This window comes from Mesoplodon bidens (assembly GCF_964165515.1).
Source record: "Mesoplodon bidens genome assembly, chromosome: 10".
Lineage (NCBI taxonomy): Eukaryota > Metazoa > Chordata > Mammalia > Artiodactyla > Ziphiidae > Mesoplodon > Mesoplodon bidens.
The window spans coordinates 37674455-37692648 of NC_138172.1; the positions used below are offsets into that span (position 1 = coordinate 37674455).

Below are 18194 nucleotides of genomic sequence, written 5' to 3' on the forward strand. Positions count from 1 at the left end.
ACCAATCTGATTCTTTTTGGATGGTCTCTCATGAGTCATGAGAAACTGCCTTTTCACTCATGAAAAATTTAAACTATTTCTTATTTTATAACATATATGTTTATTTAATACAATCAATTAAAAAGGAAGTCAAACAGCATATATATGTATATTTACACACATATATGTAAAATTATAGTGCTTTAGCAAGAATACTTATTTTTATTCCTCTTTCCAGGTGGTGAAAAGCCTTATGTGAGTAACACTTTCGCCCCTTCCATCACTTTCCTGGGAAAAGGAGTGACTTCTTTGGCCAGTGCTTCTAGGAGAAGGACCCACACATGAACATCTCAGATCTGCCTCTTCCCTCTTTTGGGAGCAACCTGTTTGCAGACAGCACACAATCTCTGCACCAACAGGCTCCACATTGACTGTGACTTTAAAAGTCTTTCTAATTCAGGGTTAATGTTAATCAAAAGTTAGAATGGGTTGAATGGTGGTCCCTAAAAAGATATGTCCAGATCCTAATCCCTAGAAGTGTGAATGTTTCCTTCTTTGGAAAAAGTGTCTTTGCAGTTGTAATTAAGTTGAGGATCTTGAGATGAAATCATCCTGGATTACCTGCACAAGCCCAAGTTCATATGGTAGTTCTATTTTTAGTTTTTTAAGGAACCTCCATATTGCTCTCCATAGTGGCTGTACCAATTTACACTCCCACCAACAGTGCAGGAAGGTTCCCTTTTCTCCACACCCTTCCAGCATTTACTGTTTGTAGACATTTTGATGATGGCCATTCTGACCAGTGTGAGGTGACACCTCATTGTAGTTTTGATTTGCATTTCTCTAATAATTAGTGATGTTGAGCATCTTTTCATATGCTTTTTACCCATCTGTATGTCTTCTTTGGAGAAATGTCTATTTAGATCTTCTGCCCATTTTCTGATTGGGTTATTTGCTTTTTTGATTGAGCTGCATGAGCTATTTGTACATTTTAGAGATTAATCCCTTGTCGGCTGCTTCATTTGCAAATATTTTCTCCCATTCTGAGGGTTGTCTTTGTTGCTAATTAAGGTGTCACATTTATCCATACTGCTTACATATATATACACACTATAAATTTATAAAAAATATGTCACATGTAACTTTGTGACTCTACATTGGTACCTCCATTTTAATCTACACCCACTTAACATTCTGATCTCAAAACCAATCTACTGATATCCATTAGCCCCCTCAAACTGCAACAAACAGCATTTTTATTCTTAGTTTACTAAGCCAAAATTGTTAAATAATTGGGAATGAAGGTTGACCTTTGTCAAGTTATCTTTTTTGATATCAGAATTATTGTAAGGTCTTTCCCCTCTGGATGACTAATATGCTAACTGCACTGTGATCACAATGTGGCTTGTGCCATGTGGAATTTATGAAGATTTTTTCTATGAATAATTTTTGTAAAATGTTGTTCCATGGGCCCTGGAAAAGATGTATTCTGTTTGTTGGACAAATCTTCTTCTTTTTTTTTTTTTAGCACTGGAAGAATCATACAGCCTGGTGAGCTGGGATACTTCAGTTACATCTGCTGCCCTGGCAAGCAATAGCACTCCATTTGACTATCAGCACATACTGATTTAGATGATAAATTATGCCACCCTGTGTAGAGGTAGGAGAGCAAGTGGCTAAGAGTATGGTCTCTTAACAAGGCTGCTCAGGCACGTGCCTCACCACTCTGTGTCCTGTCTCCCTCATATGTAAAAAAGAGGTAACAGCCCAGGTGAGTGCTCAATAATGCTGTTATTCTCTGTCACATCAACCTTATTCAGATTCTCTCCTAAGTCAGATTTATTTATCTGATTTAGATATTTATCTCCATCCTTATTTTTGTCTTCTTATATGTCAAAAGGGATGTTAACAAATCTCTTGCTTTTACGGTACTTTTATCTTTATATTTATAATAAATTGGACATAATAATTTTGAGTCATTATTATATTCAAAGGTCACAACAATTAGACCTTCACTATAAATTTCACCATGTATCAGTATAAAATGCTCTTTCTATCCCTGTAAAGGAAAAAAAAGGGCTTTCTGGAACACTGGTGAGCTGGAGGCAGAGATGCTGGCAAGTACACCTGGGCTTCTCACTTTGCTTTCTTTCCCCAGTTAAGAAGGTGAGTATGTTAAGGCTAAGTTTGGTCAACGTTCCTTTAAACTGAAGAACATGAACTGTTGAGTAAATATCTCCGGAATGAAGTGTGAACCCTGAATTTAATGGTAGTAGAGTAGTCACCCTCTACTTTGCAGAGTCCAAGTATCAGGGGCTGCTTCTGCTGGGGATTCTAGGGCTGAGGGAGTGAGTGGTGCATTACATGTTATGTGTGTGCCTACCCTGAGAGGCCATTTTGCTTCCCGTGAGATATGTATTCTTGGTGGATGAAAGAGGAAACCAAATTTAACTTTATTGTGTGTGTGTGTTTTCTTTTTCTGTCAATCCCTGATACTACTTACACGGCACATTCATTTCATACCTTTTACAGTAGAATTTATTTTTTATCATTACTATTATGACATTTCATTTTGTCTGTATTTTATTATTATACTTAACTTATTTGTTATTAATCTTTTTGTTTCTCTTATTATATTTGTGAGTCTCTCACTAATATATAGATGAATTTTGTTTTTTGCCTCTATTTTAAGAATTTTTACCTAATAGGATTTTCTTTCATCTCAATTATATTTATTGTCATAACTGATACGGGCTTTCTACTGTCCTTTGCTCTAGGCTTTCTAATTTTTTAATGCTCTCTTACAGCAGCTTTTGTACTGTATGATATATATTCTTACATGCATCTTTGTGCTGAATGATTATACATCCTGCATTTATTTATATTAGGGTTTCCTTTAGGATAGAAATGTCTAAATTTTTGCTAATAGAAATATTAATACAGCTTTTAAATCTAATTTGTGCCTTTATTACTGGTTAATAAAAGGTATGACAACCCAACAGCTATAAAAACTAAATGTTGACCATAAAGAAGAATAAACACCTTAAAAATAACATGTTCTAGGAAGGATGGGGGCAAGGGATAGTTAGGGAGTTTGGGATTGACATGTACACACTGCTATATTTAAAGTGGATAACCAACAAGGACCTACTGTATAGCACAGGGAGCTCTGCTCAATGTGATGTGGCAGCCTGGATGGGAGGGGAGTTTGGGGGAGAATGGATACATGTATATGTATGGCTGGGTCACTTTGTTGTGCACCTGAAACTATCACAACACTGTTAATCGGCTATACTTCAATTTAAAATAAAAAGTTAGGGCTTTCCTGGTGGCGCAGTGGCTAAGAATCTGCCTCCCAATGCAGGGTACATGGGTTCGAGCCCTGGTCTGGGAAGATCCCACATGCCGCGGAGCCTGCTCTCTAGAGCCCATGAGCCACAACGACTAAGCCTGAGTGCCGCAACTACTGAGGCCCACGCACCTAGAGCCCATGCTCCGCAACAAGAGAAACCACCACAGTGAGAAGCCTGCACACTGCAACAAGGAGTGGCCCCCGCTTGCCGCAACTAGAGAAAAGCCCACGTGCAGCAACAAAAGACCCAACACAGCCAAAAATAAAATAAATAAAAATATTTAAAAAATTTAAGAAGAACATAACATGTTCTATAAAGCCCATGATATGATTCTATCCCTAGCACTTTTTGTTATTGGTGCTGTTTTTGAATCATTATAGGTTAAATGAAAAATTAATTTAAAATCAAAGTATGATTACTACCATTCTTTTGTTCTTCCAAGAAATGTCATTAATTTGCTTAGTCACTTACTTAACTGGTGTTGACCACCTCTACCTCTGTAAGATGGTGAAGCTCCACTCAGTGCACAGGATTGTTATGAAGTTTCAATGTGATTATATAGCCAGAAGGGCTCTGAGAGAGTACAGAGCACTAAACAAATGTACACTGATTTTACCACTGAAAACAGGTGACATTTTATGTGGCCACCATGGAGTAATTAAGATATTATGAATGGAATTATGTAGGATTTCTAGTTTAGATGTGAAAGTGAAACTTGCCAATAAACAAGAGTCACTAGCAAAAAAAAAAAAAAAAGACAGGAAACTCCTTTTAGATGGCATGTAATACACCTATTATTTGGGTATACCTCATTTCCTGAACCACCAATCCTCTCATTTATTTTTCCACCTCTTTCCTGTTTGATTCACTGGTTCAAATGGGTTCTTTTTTTTTTTTCTGTCTCTCTTATATTACCTTATTCCATCCTCCCACCCCCAATTTTTTAAATGAGGAAACTAAAGTTTGCGGAATTAGGATGACTTTTCCAAATCTCACAGCTTCTATCTACCATCTCATCTACCTAATCTATCTAATAGATGAAAGTATTATATCTATGTTTTTAAAAACCAAGCTGGGATCATACATACTACTGACATACTTTTAAGTCAGTTAAAGTTGTTATACAAAGCCAGCTCTATGTTTGTATATACTTGTAGAGCCACTGTTCTTTCATATCACTCTTTCTAGAGTAGCAGCAGAACAAAAAAGGAAGGGAAGAGAAAGCACATTTGTTTTTTCAATCCTGTGGCAGAGAATACTTGGGACCTCATGTGCCAACACTATAGATCCATGTTAGAGACTCCTGTTGTGAACCTCTCACCTCTGCATGAGCAGGGAGTCATCCTGAGCTAACTTTCTTTATTTTGGTTCATTATTTAACGTGTTCTGTTTTGCAGCAGCACTAACACACACAAAAACCCAGTTAGACACTGAGGCTAGAGACAGTGGGCACTAGAAGTCAAAATAGAGCAGTTCCATGGACAGAGACCTACTGGATTTGAGTCTTCCTTGTATGGTCTGAAAAGACATTTGGTGCAGATGCTCAAACAACGCATGTCTGAACACTGATAATGGACCTAGCAGATAATGGTCCTGGGTGGATGATGATCCACTGAAAATTGAGAAGGCCTAGGCTAGGAGAAAGAGAAATATGAGCTATTTCTTTACCTGACTTGCAAGTGAGAAGCAGAATTTTTCATTTAGAGTTATTACATATAAAGACATCCTTTAATCTGTACCAAAATCTGTACCAAAATGAGAGTGACCCAATGGTCCTTTACCCATTTAAGAATGAGCTTCCATTTAAGAATGGCTCCCAAACAAGTCCCCTCAACTTAAGGCAGTTTCATAGATGAGGTAGTGATGAAACAAAGAACCCAAAGGCACTGTTCTGAGGAAATGCCTGTGTCTATTCCAAATACAAGGAGAGGTTCCCTTCCAGGCATCACTCACAGAAGAAGCTGCCACCTTGTATTTCCACCCTCACAAAGCCTTTCATGTTATAGGGCATTCTCTGAACCCCTTTATTTTTATCATCACAGCACTGTTTGGATAAGTTACATTATCCTGAAATATCCTCAATCAATGCAAGTTTTAGATGCTTATAAATTTTATCTTGGTTAAAAAATTTTTTAAGAGCAAAACTACACAGATTTAGTAATCATCCTTGGGTATGACCTCCAAATTGAAGTACTGGATGCTACTGTAAAACTCACCTTAAAAGCAGCATAGTAAGTGGCTGTATCATTAAGGTCATATACATAGGCCTACATGACAAATGAAAACATAAAAACATCAAGTGTCCAACTGTTCAGCAAATATGTAATTGGGCCTCAAGATGCATCTCCAGCGAAAGCATCATTAAGGATTCAAACAGTGATGTATCAAAACCAAACCTGATAATGTGCCTTGGAAAACTGTCAGATGACTCAGAATATGGCTATAGTGATGACAGAGACCTAATGGCATGGCTGCACATAAAGAATTCACATAAAATCTTCTCATAAAATGTGGAAGTGGGGAAAAAGCAATACTTCTCAATTTTACATAATATGTGATTGAGTACATAGTGTGTAATACACATTTTATATAAAACGATTTAAAATATAACTAAAATGATAAATTTAATATTCTAAGTAGTTATTTATTTCATTAAAGTTGGCCTAAAAGTGTTTGGACTTTTTTCAATGTGAAGTTGGAGAGTGGTCATCACATATTCAGAGGCATCTTGTATTTGGTCATATGTACTATTTATGGACACCCTCCACCCCATCCCAATGCTGGCTTTAGCTCCTTGGCATTCCTCTCCTTTTACATCCTAGGCTCCAGATTCAGCAAGCCTTGTGCCTGCCTGAGAGTCCAGTCCCTCTGGCCAAGAAGAAACATGATATCTATATCAGAATGAACTTCACATAGTGGTTATTCGTTTGTGATTTTTAAGGTTTCTGGCTCACTAAAAAGCGACCTAGTTTTTTTTTTTTTTTTTTTTTTTTCTTTTTTTGTGGTATGCGGGCCTCTCACTGTTGTGGCCTCTCCCGTTGCGGAGCACAGGCTCCAAACGCGCAGGCCCAGCGGCCACGGCTCACGGGCCCAGCCGCTCCGCGGCATATGGGATCCTCCCAGACCGGGGCACGAACCCGTATCCCCTGCATCGGCAGGCGGACTCTCAACCACTGCGCCACCAGGGAGGCCCAGCGACCTAGTTTTTACACCTCAGCTTCTTGTTGTGATTTTTTTTAAAAAGGATGTGGTGCCTTCCCAACACACATGATATTAAATATCTATAAAGCCAGAGCAGTGGTCATGACAAGAGACATACAGGGGCTTGAGGCCTGAGGCTGACTCTGAATAACAGAAGAAACAATGAGAAGGTCAACAACTAATGAGATATTTTGCTAATTCACTGATTAAAACTATACAAGAGGTTTTTTAATCCTTGCAAAATTCTGTCCTAGCAAAGGCTAAAACACTATCAGTAGCTATTAGTAAAACCTTTAAGCTTCCAATTAAACCTAACAAACATGTTCCCTAAAATTTGTTGAAAAATATTACTTCTCCATAGGGCTGAATTCACTGTGCTGATGTGGATTTAAAACACTAACCCTAGAGGAATCCCATACCATGCACAAAATCGATTTCACAAACATGGAAGTGTCTTTGAAAGTCTGTTAATACTATCAAGTGGAAAAATTATCCTACATTTTAACTCTATTAGTCCTTCAAAAAACTTAAAAAAAAACTAACTTCTCTGTTGAAAACAATATCTTTCTTTGGCTTTTTAGAACTGATATATTAGGCACAGCTCAGAGAAAGGAGCTAAGAAAAAGCTACACATGAATCCCACTTCTTGAAAAGTGACATGTTAGTACTGAAAACTGTTGTTTTAGAAGCAATTAGGCTAATTAAGCTTGATAGCATGATTTCAAGAGAGATGCTGTACAAGCCCCTATCCACAATGAGAATTTGCACTGAAGCAAGGAACAGCTGATATGTGCAGAGAGATGCAACTCTGGAGTGCTATCTATAAACTCCATGCCCTTAGAAAGGATAGAGTGGAGTAAGATGATAATGATGATGATTTTGGATTAACATTTAATCCTTTTCAAAGGGAGGAAGTTGTATCAAGAAGCAGGTCCCGGGACTTCCCTGGTGGTGCAGTGGTTAAGAATCCGCCTGCCAATGCAGGGGACATGGGTTCGAGCCCTGGTCCGGGAAGATCCCACATGCTGCGGAGCAACTAAGCCCGTGCACCACAACTACTGAGCCTGTGCTCTAGAGCCCACAAGCCACAACTACTGAAGCCCGTGCACCTAGAGCCCATGCTCCGCAACAAGAGAAGCCACCGCAGTGAGAAGCCCGCACACCGCAACGAAGACCCAACACAGCCAAAAAGTTAAAAATAATAAATAAATAAATAAATAAATTTATTAAAAAAAAAAAAAAGCAGGTTCCACCACCCATCATTGAAGAGATTTCCTAAATGGAGAAAGGCTGTGACTGATGCATGAAAGGAAGAGGAAACCTGCCAAAATTTCCTTTGTAAGTTATTATTTCAAAGGAAGATCCTCATCACATCAAGTACACAACTCTGAACAAAACAGAGCTTAAGGCAAAATAGGTAATAAGGATATCTGGGCTTTTATTTTGAAATTAATAAAATGTGGTTGATTATACAAAGGCCCAAATTAAGCATAATTGTGAATTAAGTTTACTTCATGACTGAATCCGATAGAACAGATAATTTAGAAAAATACACACAAATATTAAAGATATATTAACCTGGTGATTGACAGCATTAGATTTACTTTGAAAAAACAATATTGGGTTAAAACCAAAAGGGGAGAGATTTCTTTTTTTAATTCTCACAGTTAGAAATACACTTGCTTTAAAAACTCACTAAACTCACCACTGATCATGTTTTCAGCATTATGATTCATGCCTAAGTCTCTACAAGCAAAGACAGATGATATACCTGGATTCTGTGTTACTTTTCTTTGTTTTTTCTATTGTTTAACAAGAGTCAGGAGGAGATGCACTGCTTCTGTAAGGCAGAGCCCTTGGATGATGAACCCTAAAAATAATGCCATGCTTGGCTGGTGACATAGATCGGTGGGGGCAGAAATGAAGAGTAAAACCTTAGCTCCTCAGAAAAACTGGCTTTTCTTCAATGACAGGGCAACCTGACTTGTGATCATTCTTTGAAGAAATTTACATCAGTAGTCAGCTCAGTTACAACAGCTGGTGGGCAAGTATTAGACACAGATGACTCTTTTACAGCCAAAACACAGGAGAAATTAGATTATTAGCTTTCCTGTAAATACGTAATAAGGTTGGCTAGTCCTGGAGAGAAGAGGAATTGTGTATTACCAGACTTTTACTTTAGAATAGAATGTTCCAAGTTCAGCTGCTTCAGAATCACCTGGGAAGCTTATTAAAAATACAGTTGCCTGGGCCCACCCCAAACCTTTAGAAGGAAATCTTTGCATTTTCAAAAAACTCCCTATCCTACATAACCTGATGAGTCTGTGTCCTGCAAAGCTTGAGAACTTCTGCTCTCAAGGGCAGTGCTGGGATGTCTTATGTTGCAAATCATTAATATTTCTGAGGTCCATTACTCACGTGTAAACCTTAAGAACAAAATCCTTCTCTTCCTTTAATTCTGTGAGCGACTGCAGGACATCCAGGATGCTTAGGACTGCACAGCCATATGGCCGCCGATAGTGCAGATGAGCAGGGCCCTTCTTTGAGTCATTCAGGAGCATCCGGCCTGGGGCACAGCAGAAACACCAGTCAGACTGAGGAGAACTCCATGCTCCTCTATAGCACCACCAAATTGTCATCCAAGGATGCCAGAGCTATAGGTATCTTAGAGATCTTCTAAATTGGAAGACTGAAGATGAAGGGAGCCATCCAAGGATGCAAGGTTATTTATGTAGAGGAATGCCAAACAGGCCTTTGGCCAGGGCTCTTCCCCTGCACCATGTTCAATTAATCATCCTTACTACCCACCTCAACACCAACAGTCCATTTATTAATCATATGCGAATGAAACAGTGGTTTCATGAATTTCTTAGAAAAACCAATGTGCTAATATATTTTAACTTCTTAGTTGAATATTTTAGCTGAGAGGTAAAAGTTATGTATACAGAGATAACGAGGACAATGTACTATTCTTCCAACCAAATTCTTCCAGCCAAAGCTGCTCCTGAACCACTGTAGGAGCAAGAAGAGTCTCAGAAAGTAGATGGGAGCTTAATTTTCCTGCTTACCAAGGCTGTGCTTATAGTGGCAAGAGGACTTGCAAATGCAGAACTGGAACCTCAACAAATGCTTTATCAAGTACAGCAAAACAAAAACCCCAAAGTACAGCAAAAGAGTTGTTTCGTTGTTGGCAAAACAACTCTTTTGCTGTAAAGGATATGCCAGAACCCACTATGAAAGAAGACTTGGTTAGTCATGGGCCCGCAAATTATGTCATAAACTTAAAATAAGACTGGACAAACGAACCACAGGTACCAAAAATCTTGGGTGGGGTAGAAGTGAGATACCATCCATCTCGTGCAGTAATGACAGTAACTCTAATTTTGTGGAAAATAGCATAGATACATACTTTTTGATACAAAACACAGCAAAGGCCATTCACTACCTGTTAAGCTGGCAGCCCTGGCAATCCGTTATAAGATCTCTGAGGCAGAGGGCTGGTACAGAGGCAGAACATTAGATGGAGAGAATGTAAAAAAGCAGACCACTTGAAATAAAAAGTATGGGTCCAAAAACAAATAGGGAGCAGAAAATGCTTTCATGTCTATCAAATTCAGCTATTGCAGCAGCTGAGCTTAAGGTACAGCTCCAGTACAAGCTGGACTCTAATCCTAAGACCTGAAGTACCTGAAGTAATCCTAAAACCTGAAGAGCTAGGCAGAAGACAAAGGTCATACACAGCAGATATCCCAAGTTGGGGTGGTCTTAGTCATGTGAATTGATAAAGTGAACCGTACCTATTCGTATCACATGGGCAACTATATATAAATCTCTCTTCATATCTTTGCTGCTCAGATCCTAAGAAAAGAGAAAAAATAAATTAAGGCAATGAATACATAGAAAATAATTAAAATTTCATTTTGAACCTCATAATGGTTTGCTTTTGCTGCTTTTAGCATATGCTATAGGTGGGGGAAGGGGATTAAAGCACATAGCAGTTTAGTGTTTATAAGATTCCTGCAGTGAAAGCCTGGACATCTTATATGCCCTTGGAAGATTATTTTGTTGACAATATTTTTCCAGTTCTTATTTAGACCACCTATCTCCGAAAGTTCTCACATTAGAAATCTCCATGACATTGACTTATCCATGTTTATTCCAAAATCATAAAAAAACATTCTGTAACAAAAGAAATTTCCAATGCAGAAAAAAAATTGGGAAAACACCAAAAGGCTCATTAATGACTGAAGTTCTGAAAGTTTACTCTCTACTAATTTTCTACATTTATTCTGCTGTCCACAAACGATTATTATACACTAGATATGTTCCCTTAAAAAGTGATTACTTTGGTTTTAGTGAAACCTCAATAATTAGATCTCCCATTTCTAAATTTAGATATGTATCATTTATGCTGAAGTATAAAGCTGAAAATAATTTTATCTGGAAAATTTTAAGGGCTTCCTTTAAGTAAACAAATCTGATCCAGAATCACTTTTAAAACTAGAGTTATAAAAATAATTTTATACATTATTTATGTGTAGAACACATTTTGAAAAAAAATGTTTGAGTATATATTTATACTTTAACACATTATACTCGAAGTAATAAAGCTTCCTTTAATATGTATCGTTTCAGACTTTCACCAGGTCATCAACCACTGCTCACTCCCAGCCACTGTTATGAATTAATGATGATTGAAGGAGTAACCTCTATCTTTAATGGGACAGGTTCCTTTGATTTCCCTTTTGCTTCTAGGAAAAGGTCCCTTAGTTCAATTTCCTTCCCATCTTTCATCTTTTGATTTGTCCCAGATACCTATCTCTTTTCAATAAAGCAGGAAAAGGGACAATCAAGCAGCAGTCATGATTTTGAATGAGCTTTGGATCCAGAATCCCCATGTTTACTTTATGTTTATGTTTACCCTGTAGCAGGGTTAGGTCTAGGGTGAGGCAAGCAAGCCATCTAAGGTATAAAATTTAAGGTCTCATTCTCAGGATCCTGCGCTTTGCTTGCCTCACCATAATCCCAGCTCTGCCCTGTAGAGTGGTCCTGAACATATGAAAGAAAAGGAGACATTAAAAAGTAATTTGTAATGGTGAAATTGAAGCTTTTAGATTCTAGACCGTTATAATATTTTGCCAAATTCTTGATGGAATAATGAAATATACTTACAATGAAATGGGTTACAAAATAATTTAACATAAATTGTTATCTCTGTAATCACAAAGATATATTTTTGCATGAAAGTTCTTTTGATATTGAAAAATGATGTTTTAGACTCCATTTCAATAATTCCTTTAGGGCTTCCCTGGTGGCGCAGTGGTTGAGAGTCTGCCTGCCGATGCAGGAGACACGGGTTTCTACCCCAGTCCGGGAAGATCCCACATGCCGCGGAGCGGCTGGGCTCGTGAGCCATGGCCGCTGAGCCTGTGCGTCCGGAGCCTGTGCTCCGCAACGGGAGAGGCCACAACAGTAAGAGGCCCGTGTACCGCAAAAAAATAAAAAATAAAAATAAATAATAATAATTCCTTTAATTTAAAATGATATCCTCCAAACAGTACTACATTTTGCTAAATATTAAGATGACTACTAAATAACAAATAGAAATTAAAAAACAGATTACCATTTTTATATAATTTTTGGGATAGAAATGTCTATTACTAAAAGATACGTAAATGTTTGACACATTTCAAAGTGAAATGGTCTTCTACATAGCTTAGATTGTGTTAATCCAAACTATCAAATAACCAGTATAATTATATATCCCAATATACGTAGAGAATTCAAGCCAGTTACCAAAGATGATCAAACACTAACCAGATGGGCTGTACACAAGAGCATGGGATCTCTCCTTTGGTTCTGGTTCAGGTGAGTGAAAGGAAGAAGCCTAAAATGTAATTTATAGTATTTTCTAAATGGCTGGGTAGGGGCTCTTTCTTACCATGTTGTACATGGTACCCAGAACATTCTGTGGTATTTATTTGAGGTCAGTAAAAATAAGATGACAATAATCAGTACCAGAAAATATTTTAAGCAAAATTATTATTTGTGAGTTCCACATAATTTCAGTGTCAAAATTCAGTGTAAAGGCTATCTTATTAGATATGAGATATAATATGGTTATATTAGATATAACCGTATCTTATTAGATATGGTTAAACACAGTTACCATAGAGTTATGTCACAAGACCTGTGAAACCAAGGTGGGGAGAGAGGTGACTCACCCACCATTCATCTGGTGAGCAGGGTTTGAATTTAGATTTACTCACTGGACCTTATCCTCCAATCCTACATAACTAGGAAGCTGGTTCCCAACTACCTGGTGGGTAGAAAGGACAGTGACTCAGGGATCAGCATCTTGACTCAGTTACTAATATTTCATCTGAAACATGGAAAAGTCAATTCACTTTCCTGTGCCTGGACTACCCTTTTTCTGTAGAGATAATAGGATTTACAAATATAAAACACAGCCAATTTATTCATTCTTATGCTGCAGAAAAGGAGGCAGTATTTTAATAAATGATGTTATTGCACTAATAATTAAATTCATTCTTAATTCCAAGAAAGCACTACCTAAAATTCTATTTTGAAATGTGAAAAAGTAAATGTAAAAAATATGGTGCCAATTAATGCAGGGAAAACAACACAAGTTCATTCTCTGAGCTGATCACTCAACTATAATAGAAAATAAACATGTATTCATTTGTTTATGTAACAAATCGTTAGTATTTGCCAGGCACTGTGTGTGAGGCACTGGATATCTAGTAAGGAGTAAATACACAGACATGCTCTCTCATGCTCATACCACACAGCCATTGTTAACCATGAAAGTCATCAAAATCCTCACTGTATTAGACATTTACATAAATATGAAACACCTCCTTCTTGGATAAAATTCTTCCTGCACAGGGAGCTCTGAAATCTAACATAGTCAGAAAAAAACAGGATTTACCAACAGCAAGATTGTGCATGGTTAATGTGACTGTCTATAATGTGGCTCTGAAGTCAGCTTGAGTAACCCTGCAAAACTGCTCCATTTGTATGGTTCCCTTTTCTTGATGCTAAGGTAAGCTAACATACTGGCACTGACCACAGCTGTACCTGCATTTTCTTACATTTACTTGAAAACTCTGTAACATGTATGCCAATCTGGAAAACTCCTTTGGCCCACAGGAGGAACTCAAGTCTTAGATAGTCAGAAAATAGTTTCCACCAAAATTATTATTTTGTATAAGCTTAAAGTGAAACATGAAAATCCTGGCTAGAACAATCTTGTTTAAAAATCTTCTAGGTTTTGAAAAAAATTCCTCAAATCATTTTTTTGGGGGGATCTTTAAAAAAAGATCCAGGGCTGTACTGCAAAGGGAACTACAAAAGTGGGTATTTTTAGCAGCCTTGTGCCTTCTCATTGTGGCAGAACAAGAGCACGTCTTAAGTGTTACGTGCATCTCTGATTTATAAAGCTGGAGCTACAGCCTAGGCCTCTGGGTCCCTATAGATAATTAAAATGCTGTTAAACGAAAATCTTGATTTACTGTATAATTACATTCAAATATCATAATTAAGTTCATTTTTCAAGAGACAAGGACTGCACTCATCACATTCAAGGACAGCACACATGCACGCACACGCACACACGCGCACACACACACACAGCTCTGTTCCCACAGTGCCAAAGAACAAGGAATCGACAATTTCTTTTGCTGCTTTAACCAAACAATATCAGAGCACGAGGATCTATGAAAGACTCCTAAGGTCACTGAGACATTCTAGACAGATGGGTGTCTCATCTCATTCTAATCCTGTTTCAGGAAGGTGGCCCCAGAGAACCAGCTCAGTGTTCAGGTAGTCTCACTTTAGATGCTCTCCCCCAATATTCTAACCTACATCCCATTACCTGCAATTTGGACTCTTTCCCTTGTTTTCCTGTTGAAGAGAGAGCATTGATCTTTCCAGACTAAACCATCTCAATTCCCTTAGCCGTGCTCCTTGATCTGCTTTTCCTGCTTTTTCTTCCTGTATTATCTCCTAAGCTTTGAACGCTGAGCTCAAAGATGTAAGAAACTTCATGTTAGCTTAGCTAGATTTGTAAATCCTTCATATCCGAAGCAATTTCAATAAAAGTTATTCCTGTAAAAGTGGCTTCTGATTCTGCAGTAACATCATTTGAGATTTCGATAAAGTTGTAGTAAATGAACAAAAAAAGGTAAACAAATCCTATTTTATCTTTCAGAGAAAGTCACATATCAGAGCCCTAGATAAATCCCATTTGTGTTTAAGAGGCACACCATAAGGTTTGAGACACCTGACTGTCACCTATCAATCATGCAACACAAACGAGGGCAGTGGAACTGTGACACCATCATACCTCCCTGCACTCAACAGGTTTTGATGTATCTCAGTATCACTGAAGCACATCAAAGAATCCATGATAGTCAAAAGTGGTTTAAAATTGTGACACAGTCTTATTTTCTTCTTCAGCAAATAAATTAACTGAAATAAATAAAGCTGGGCAATTAAGTTTTATAACTGGGTAAAAAAAATTTAGTAAATCAGAATCAGCTTGAAGAAAACACAAGGCACTGTGGTATTGTGAGGCTTAGCACTTTTCAATAAGCAGGTTACCTAGCCTTCTCTGAGCTGATGAGTCCACGAGCTCAAAGACCACGAATAACAGCACGGTTATTCAGAAAAAACTGAAGTATGAATCATGGCACGAAAAGACTCTGTTTGGTATTTGAAAGAGGAGGACTATTTAGTTTGGCTCTCTTTATATAAACTCATTAAAAAACTGCAAAGCTGTAAATTTGGTGGGTGCCTTTAGAGAAACCATACTTACACATCAGAGAACTTCCCAGTGGCCTTGAAGAAGAATTGTAAGAAAGACTTTCCTCAAATTTTATGTGTCTATTATATTAAATAGCTTCTAAAATGTACATCACTAAAAGGTACTTGATTATATTTCTTTAATAAATTCAATTAAAAACTGAAGCTAATTTCAGTTTTCTTAAATATTTCATTAAAACCTGATAGACACATAAATCAAGTTCTATTCTCACCAGTGTGTGGGGAAATAAGAATAAATGCTTGTTTCCAGGGCAACAATATCCACATAGCAGGGCCCTAGTTAGAGTCAACAGCAGAGAAGGGAAAGAGAATTTGCACATACTGTAAAAAGGGCACACATTCGTTCTATCTTCTCTGGGTTCCTTGGCCCACCATTCTTGTTCAGTCTCACCAGAAACCGCTCACTGAAATGTAGGAGAGAGAGACAGAGAAATGTAAGGGACTGCATGCTCGAGAACAAATAAAAAGGGCATTTATAGAGAAACCCTAAACACTTTCAGGACAGCCCATAGTGACAGGCAAGGCCAAAAGTACATGTCTAGTCGCAGGAGACTATCTTTCTTGCCAAGCAACATGCAATAGAGACTACAAACTGCTTCACAGGTGTTGCTGTTTACTTGCCAGTTGTGGCTCTTACCTCCCTAAAGCTGTGTGCTCCCTGAGGGCAGCAATGAGGATTATGTCCTGTATTTTTCCCAAATACCCTCAAAGCTCTGGGCGTAACAGTAAGCCCATAAGAAGCATATACATTCTTTGATGTGAACACTCAGATCATCATAAAAATATTCATCACACTAGGTCCGAAAGAGTCTACATTACCCAGTTTACATCTTCTATACAGTTTTTGAGAATCATTTTAGAGCCAAGAAAAAATGTTACAGGGACTTACAAAAGTTTGGGTGAAAAGCAAAAAAGAAATAATGTACTGTAATTAAAGCTGTAATCAGAATTTAATAGGGCCATTAAGATATTTTATTCCTCAAACAATATAGGTTAATTCTTGAAGGAAACTATTGGACTGAAAAACTTTAGAAACAGTGTTTGCAACATTCTGGAGAAATGTCTCCTTCTTGCCCCTGCCTAGGATCTCATTCCCATCTCCTCATCCCAAGGTTCTCTACCAATTGTAACAGGAAAACTGAGCCATGGCAAAGACAAAGTATGTGATTCTAAAAGTAATTTGCTTCTCCTGTGCCCAGAGTCATGTACTCATTACACATATTAGGTATCAGTAAAAAGGCCAATACTAAAACATTGTACTAGAATTATAAGATATGTTATAATATCAGCTGCACAGGTTGCTTAGTTTGTTCACATATTCATTTGTTCATTTAGTCAACAAATAGTTATTAAGTTGTCTGTGCTAAACATAGGAACACAAATGTGAACACAATATATATAGGGCACTTTTCTTCCTAGAGCTCAACTTCCTAGGCAGTTAAATGTGCAGAAATGAAGCTCAGAAAAGATCTTGCTTTTATAAATATGGCAAATATAAATTTGAGATGCTTCAGCCAGCAGATTAGATGGGAATAAGCAGGGAATATGCACAGAACAAGAATAAAAAGGGACTTTGGCCAGAATCCTGAGGGACATTGATAATTAAGAAACAGGTAAAAGAAGAAGAACTAGCCAAGTAGACATGTAGGGACAAATAGAAAAACAGAAGAAAAGTAAGAAGAATGGTGGGATGCTATGTTAGTTAAGGGGAAAAAGTGTCTGAAAGAGGAAGGAGGGGTCAAGGAGGCCCAAAGGCACTGAGAATCACATGAGACAACAATACAACAGTGTCCACCAGATGTTAAAACAGATATCACTGGTGATTCTGGCAAGAACCGTTTTTGTGGAATGATAGTGAAAGAGACTAGTGTGAGGAGTAAGAAATAAGGAAGCAGAAACAGTGAATCTAGACCACTCTTTGAAGAGGTGAAGATGTGGAAGTGATGAACTTTTAGTTAAATGGGCATGTTGAGTTGAGGGAGGTCTTTGTTTAAAGATGGGGTAACCCACATATATTCAATTAATTTTCAATAAAAGTATCAAAATTCAGTAAGGGAGCACAGCAGTTTCAACAGATGGTGAACAATCCATATAAAAAATTAAACCTTGATCTTGCCTATAAGAAAGGAACTTGAATTTATCATAGACCTAAATATAAGAGCTAAAACTATAAAACTGTAAGAATACACACTAGAAAATTGAGACAAGTACCTTCGTGTATCTTGTTCACATTTGTTTTTCCATATTTAGCACACAGTAGAAAAATCTTTGTGATCTCAGATTATTAAGCATATAACATGAATCACAAAATGATAAATTGGACTTTATAAAATCAAAACCATCTTCTCTTTGAAAGACACTGATAAGCAAATGAAAAGACAAGCTATGGACTGGAAGAAAATATTTACACTCACCTAAGAAAGGACTGTATTGACAACATATAAAATAAGCTCAGACGCAATAATAAATAACTCAAAAAATGGACCAAAAAATCTGAACAGACCCTTCACCAAAGAATATACAGGGATGGAAAATAACCTCAAAAAAACATTATTAGTAACTAGAGAAACGTAAATTAAAAGCACAGTGAGATACCACTACACACGTACTAGAATGGCTAAAATTAAAGACTGAATATACCAAGGATTGGCAAGAATATAGAGCAACTAGAACTCTAATAATCTGTTGAGGAGAATGTGAAATGGTACAGCCACTTTGGAAAACAGCCTGACAGTTTCTTATAAAGTCAAACATGCACTTACTATATGACCCAACAATTTTACTCCTAGGTATTGACTCAGAAGAAGTGAAAAC

The 18194-nt window shown here is 37.5% G+C and overlaps 1 protein-coding gene across 5 annotated transcripts in view; it reads right to left on the reverse strand.

Annotated features, from left to right (window-relative positions):
- Nucleotides 1–18194, reverse strand: part of DOCK3 (dedicator of cytokinesis 3) — a 404205-nt gene that overhangs the window by 118362 nt on the left and 267649 nt on the right. For all 5 annotated transcript variants that reach the window (XM_081246551.1, XM_081246550.1, XM_081246549.1 and 2 more), the window contains 3 exons: nt 15703–15784; nt 10331–10391; nt 8952–9099 (listed from right to left, as the gene is read on the reverse strand). In XM_081246551.1, coding sequence (XP_081102677.1) covers nt 8952–9099; nt 10331–10391; nt 15703–15784 — 291 coding nt within the window. The remainder of the gene's footprint in view (nt 1–8951; nt 9100–10330; nt 10392–15702; nt 15785–18194) is intronic.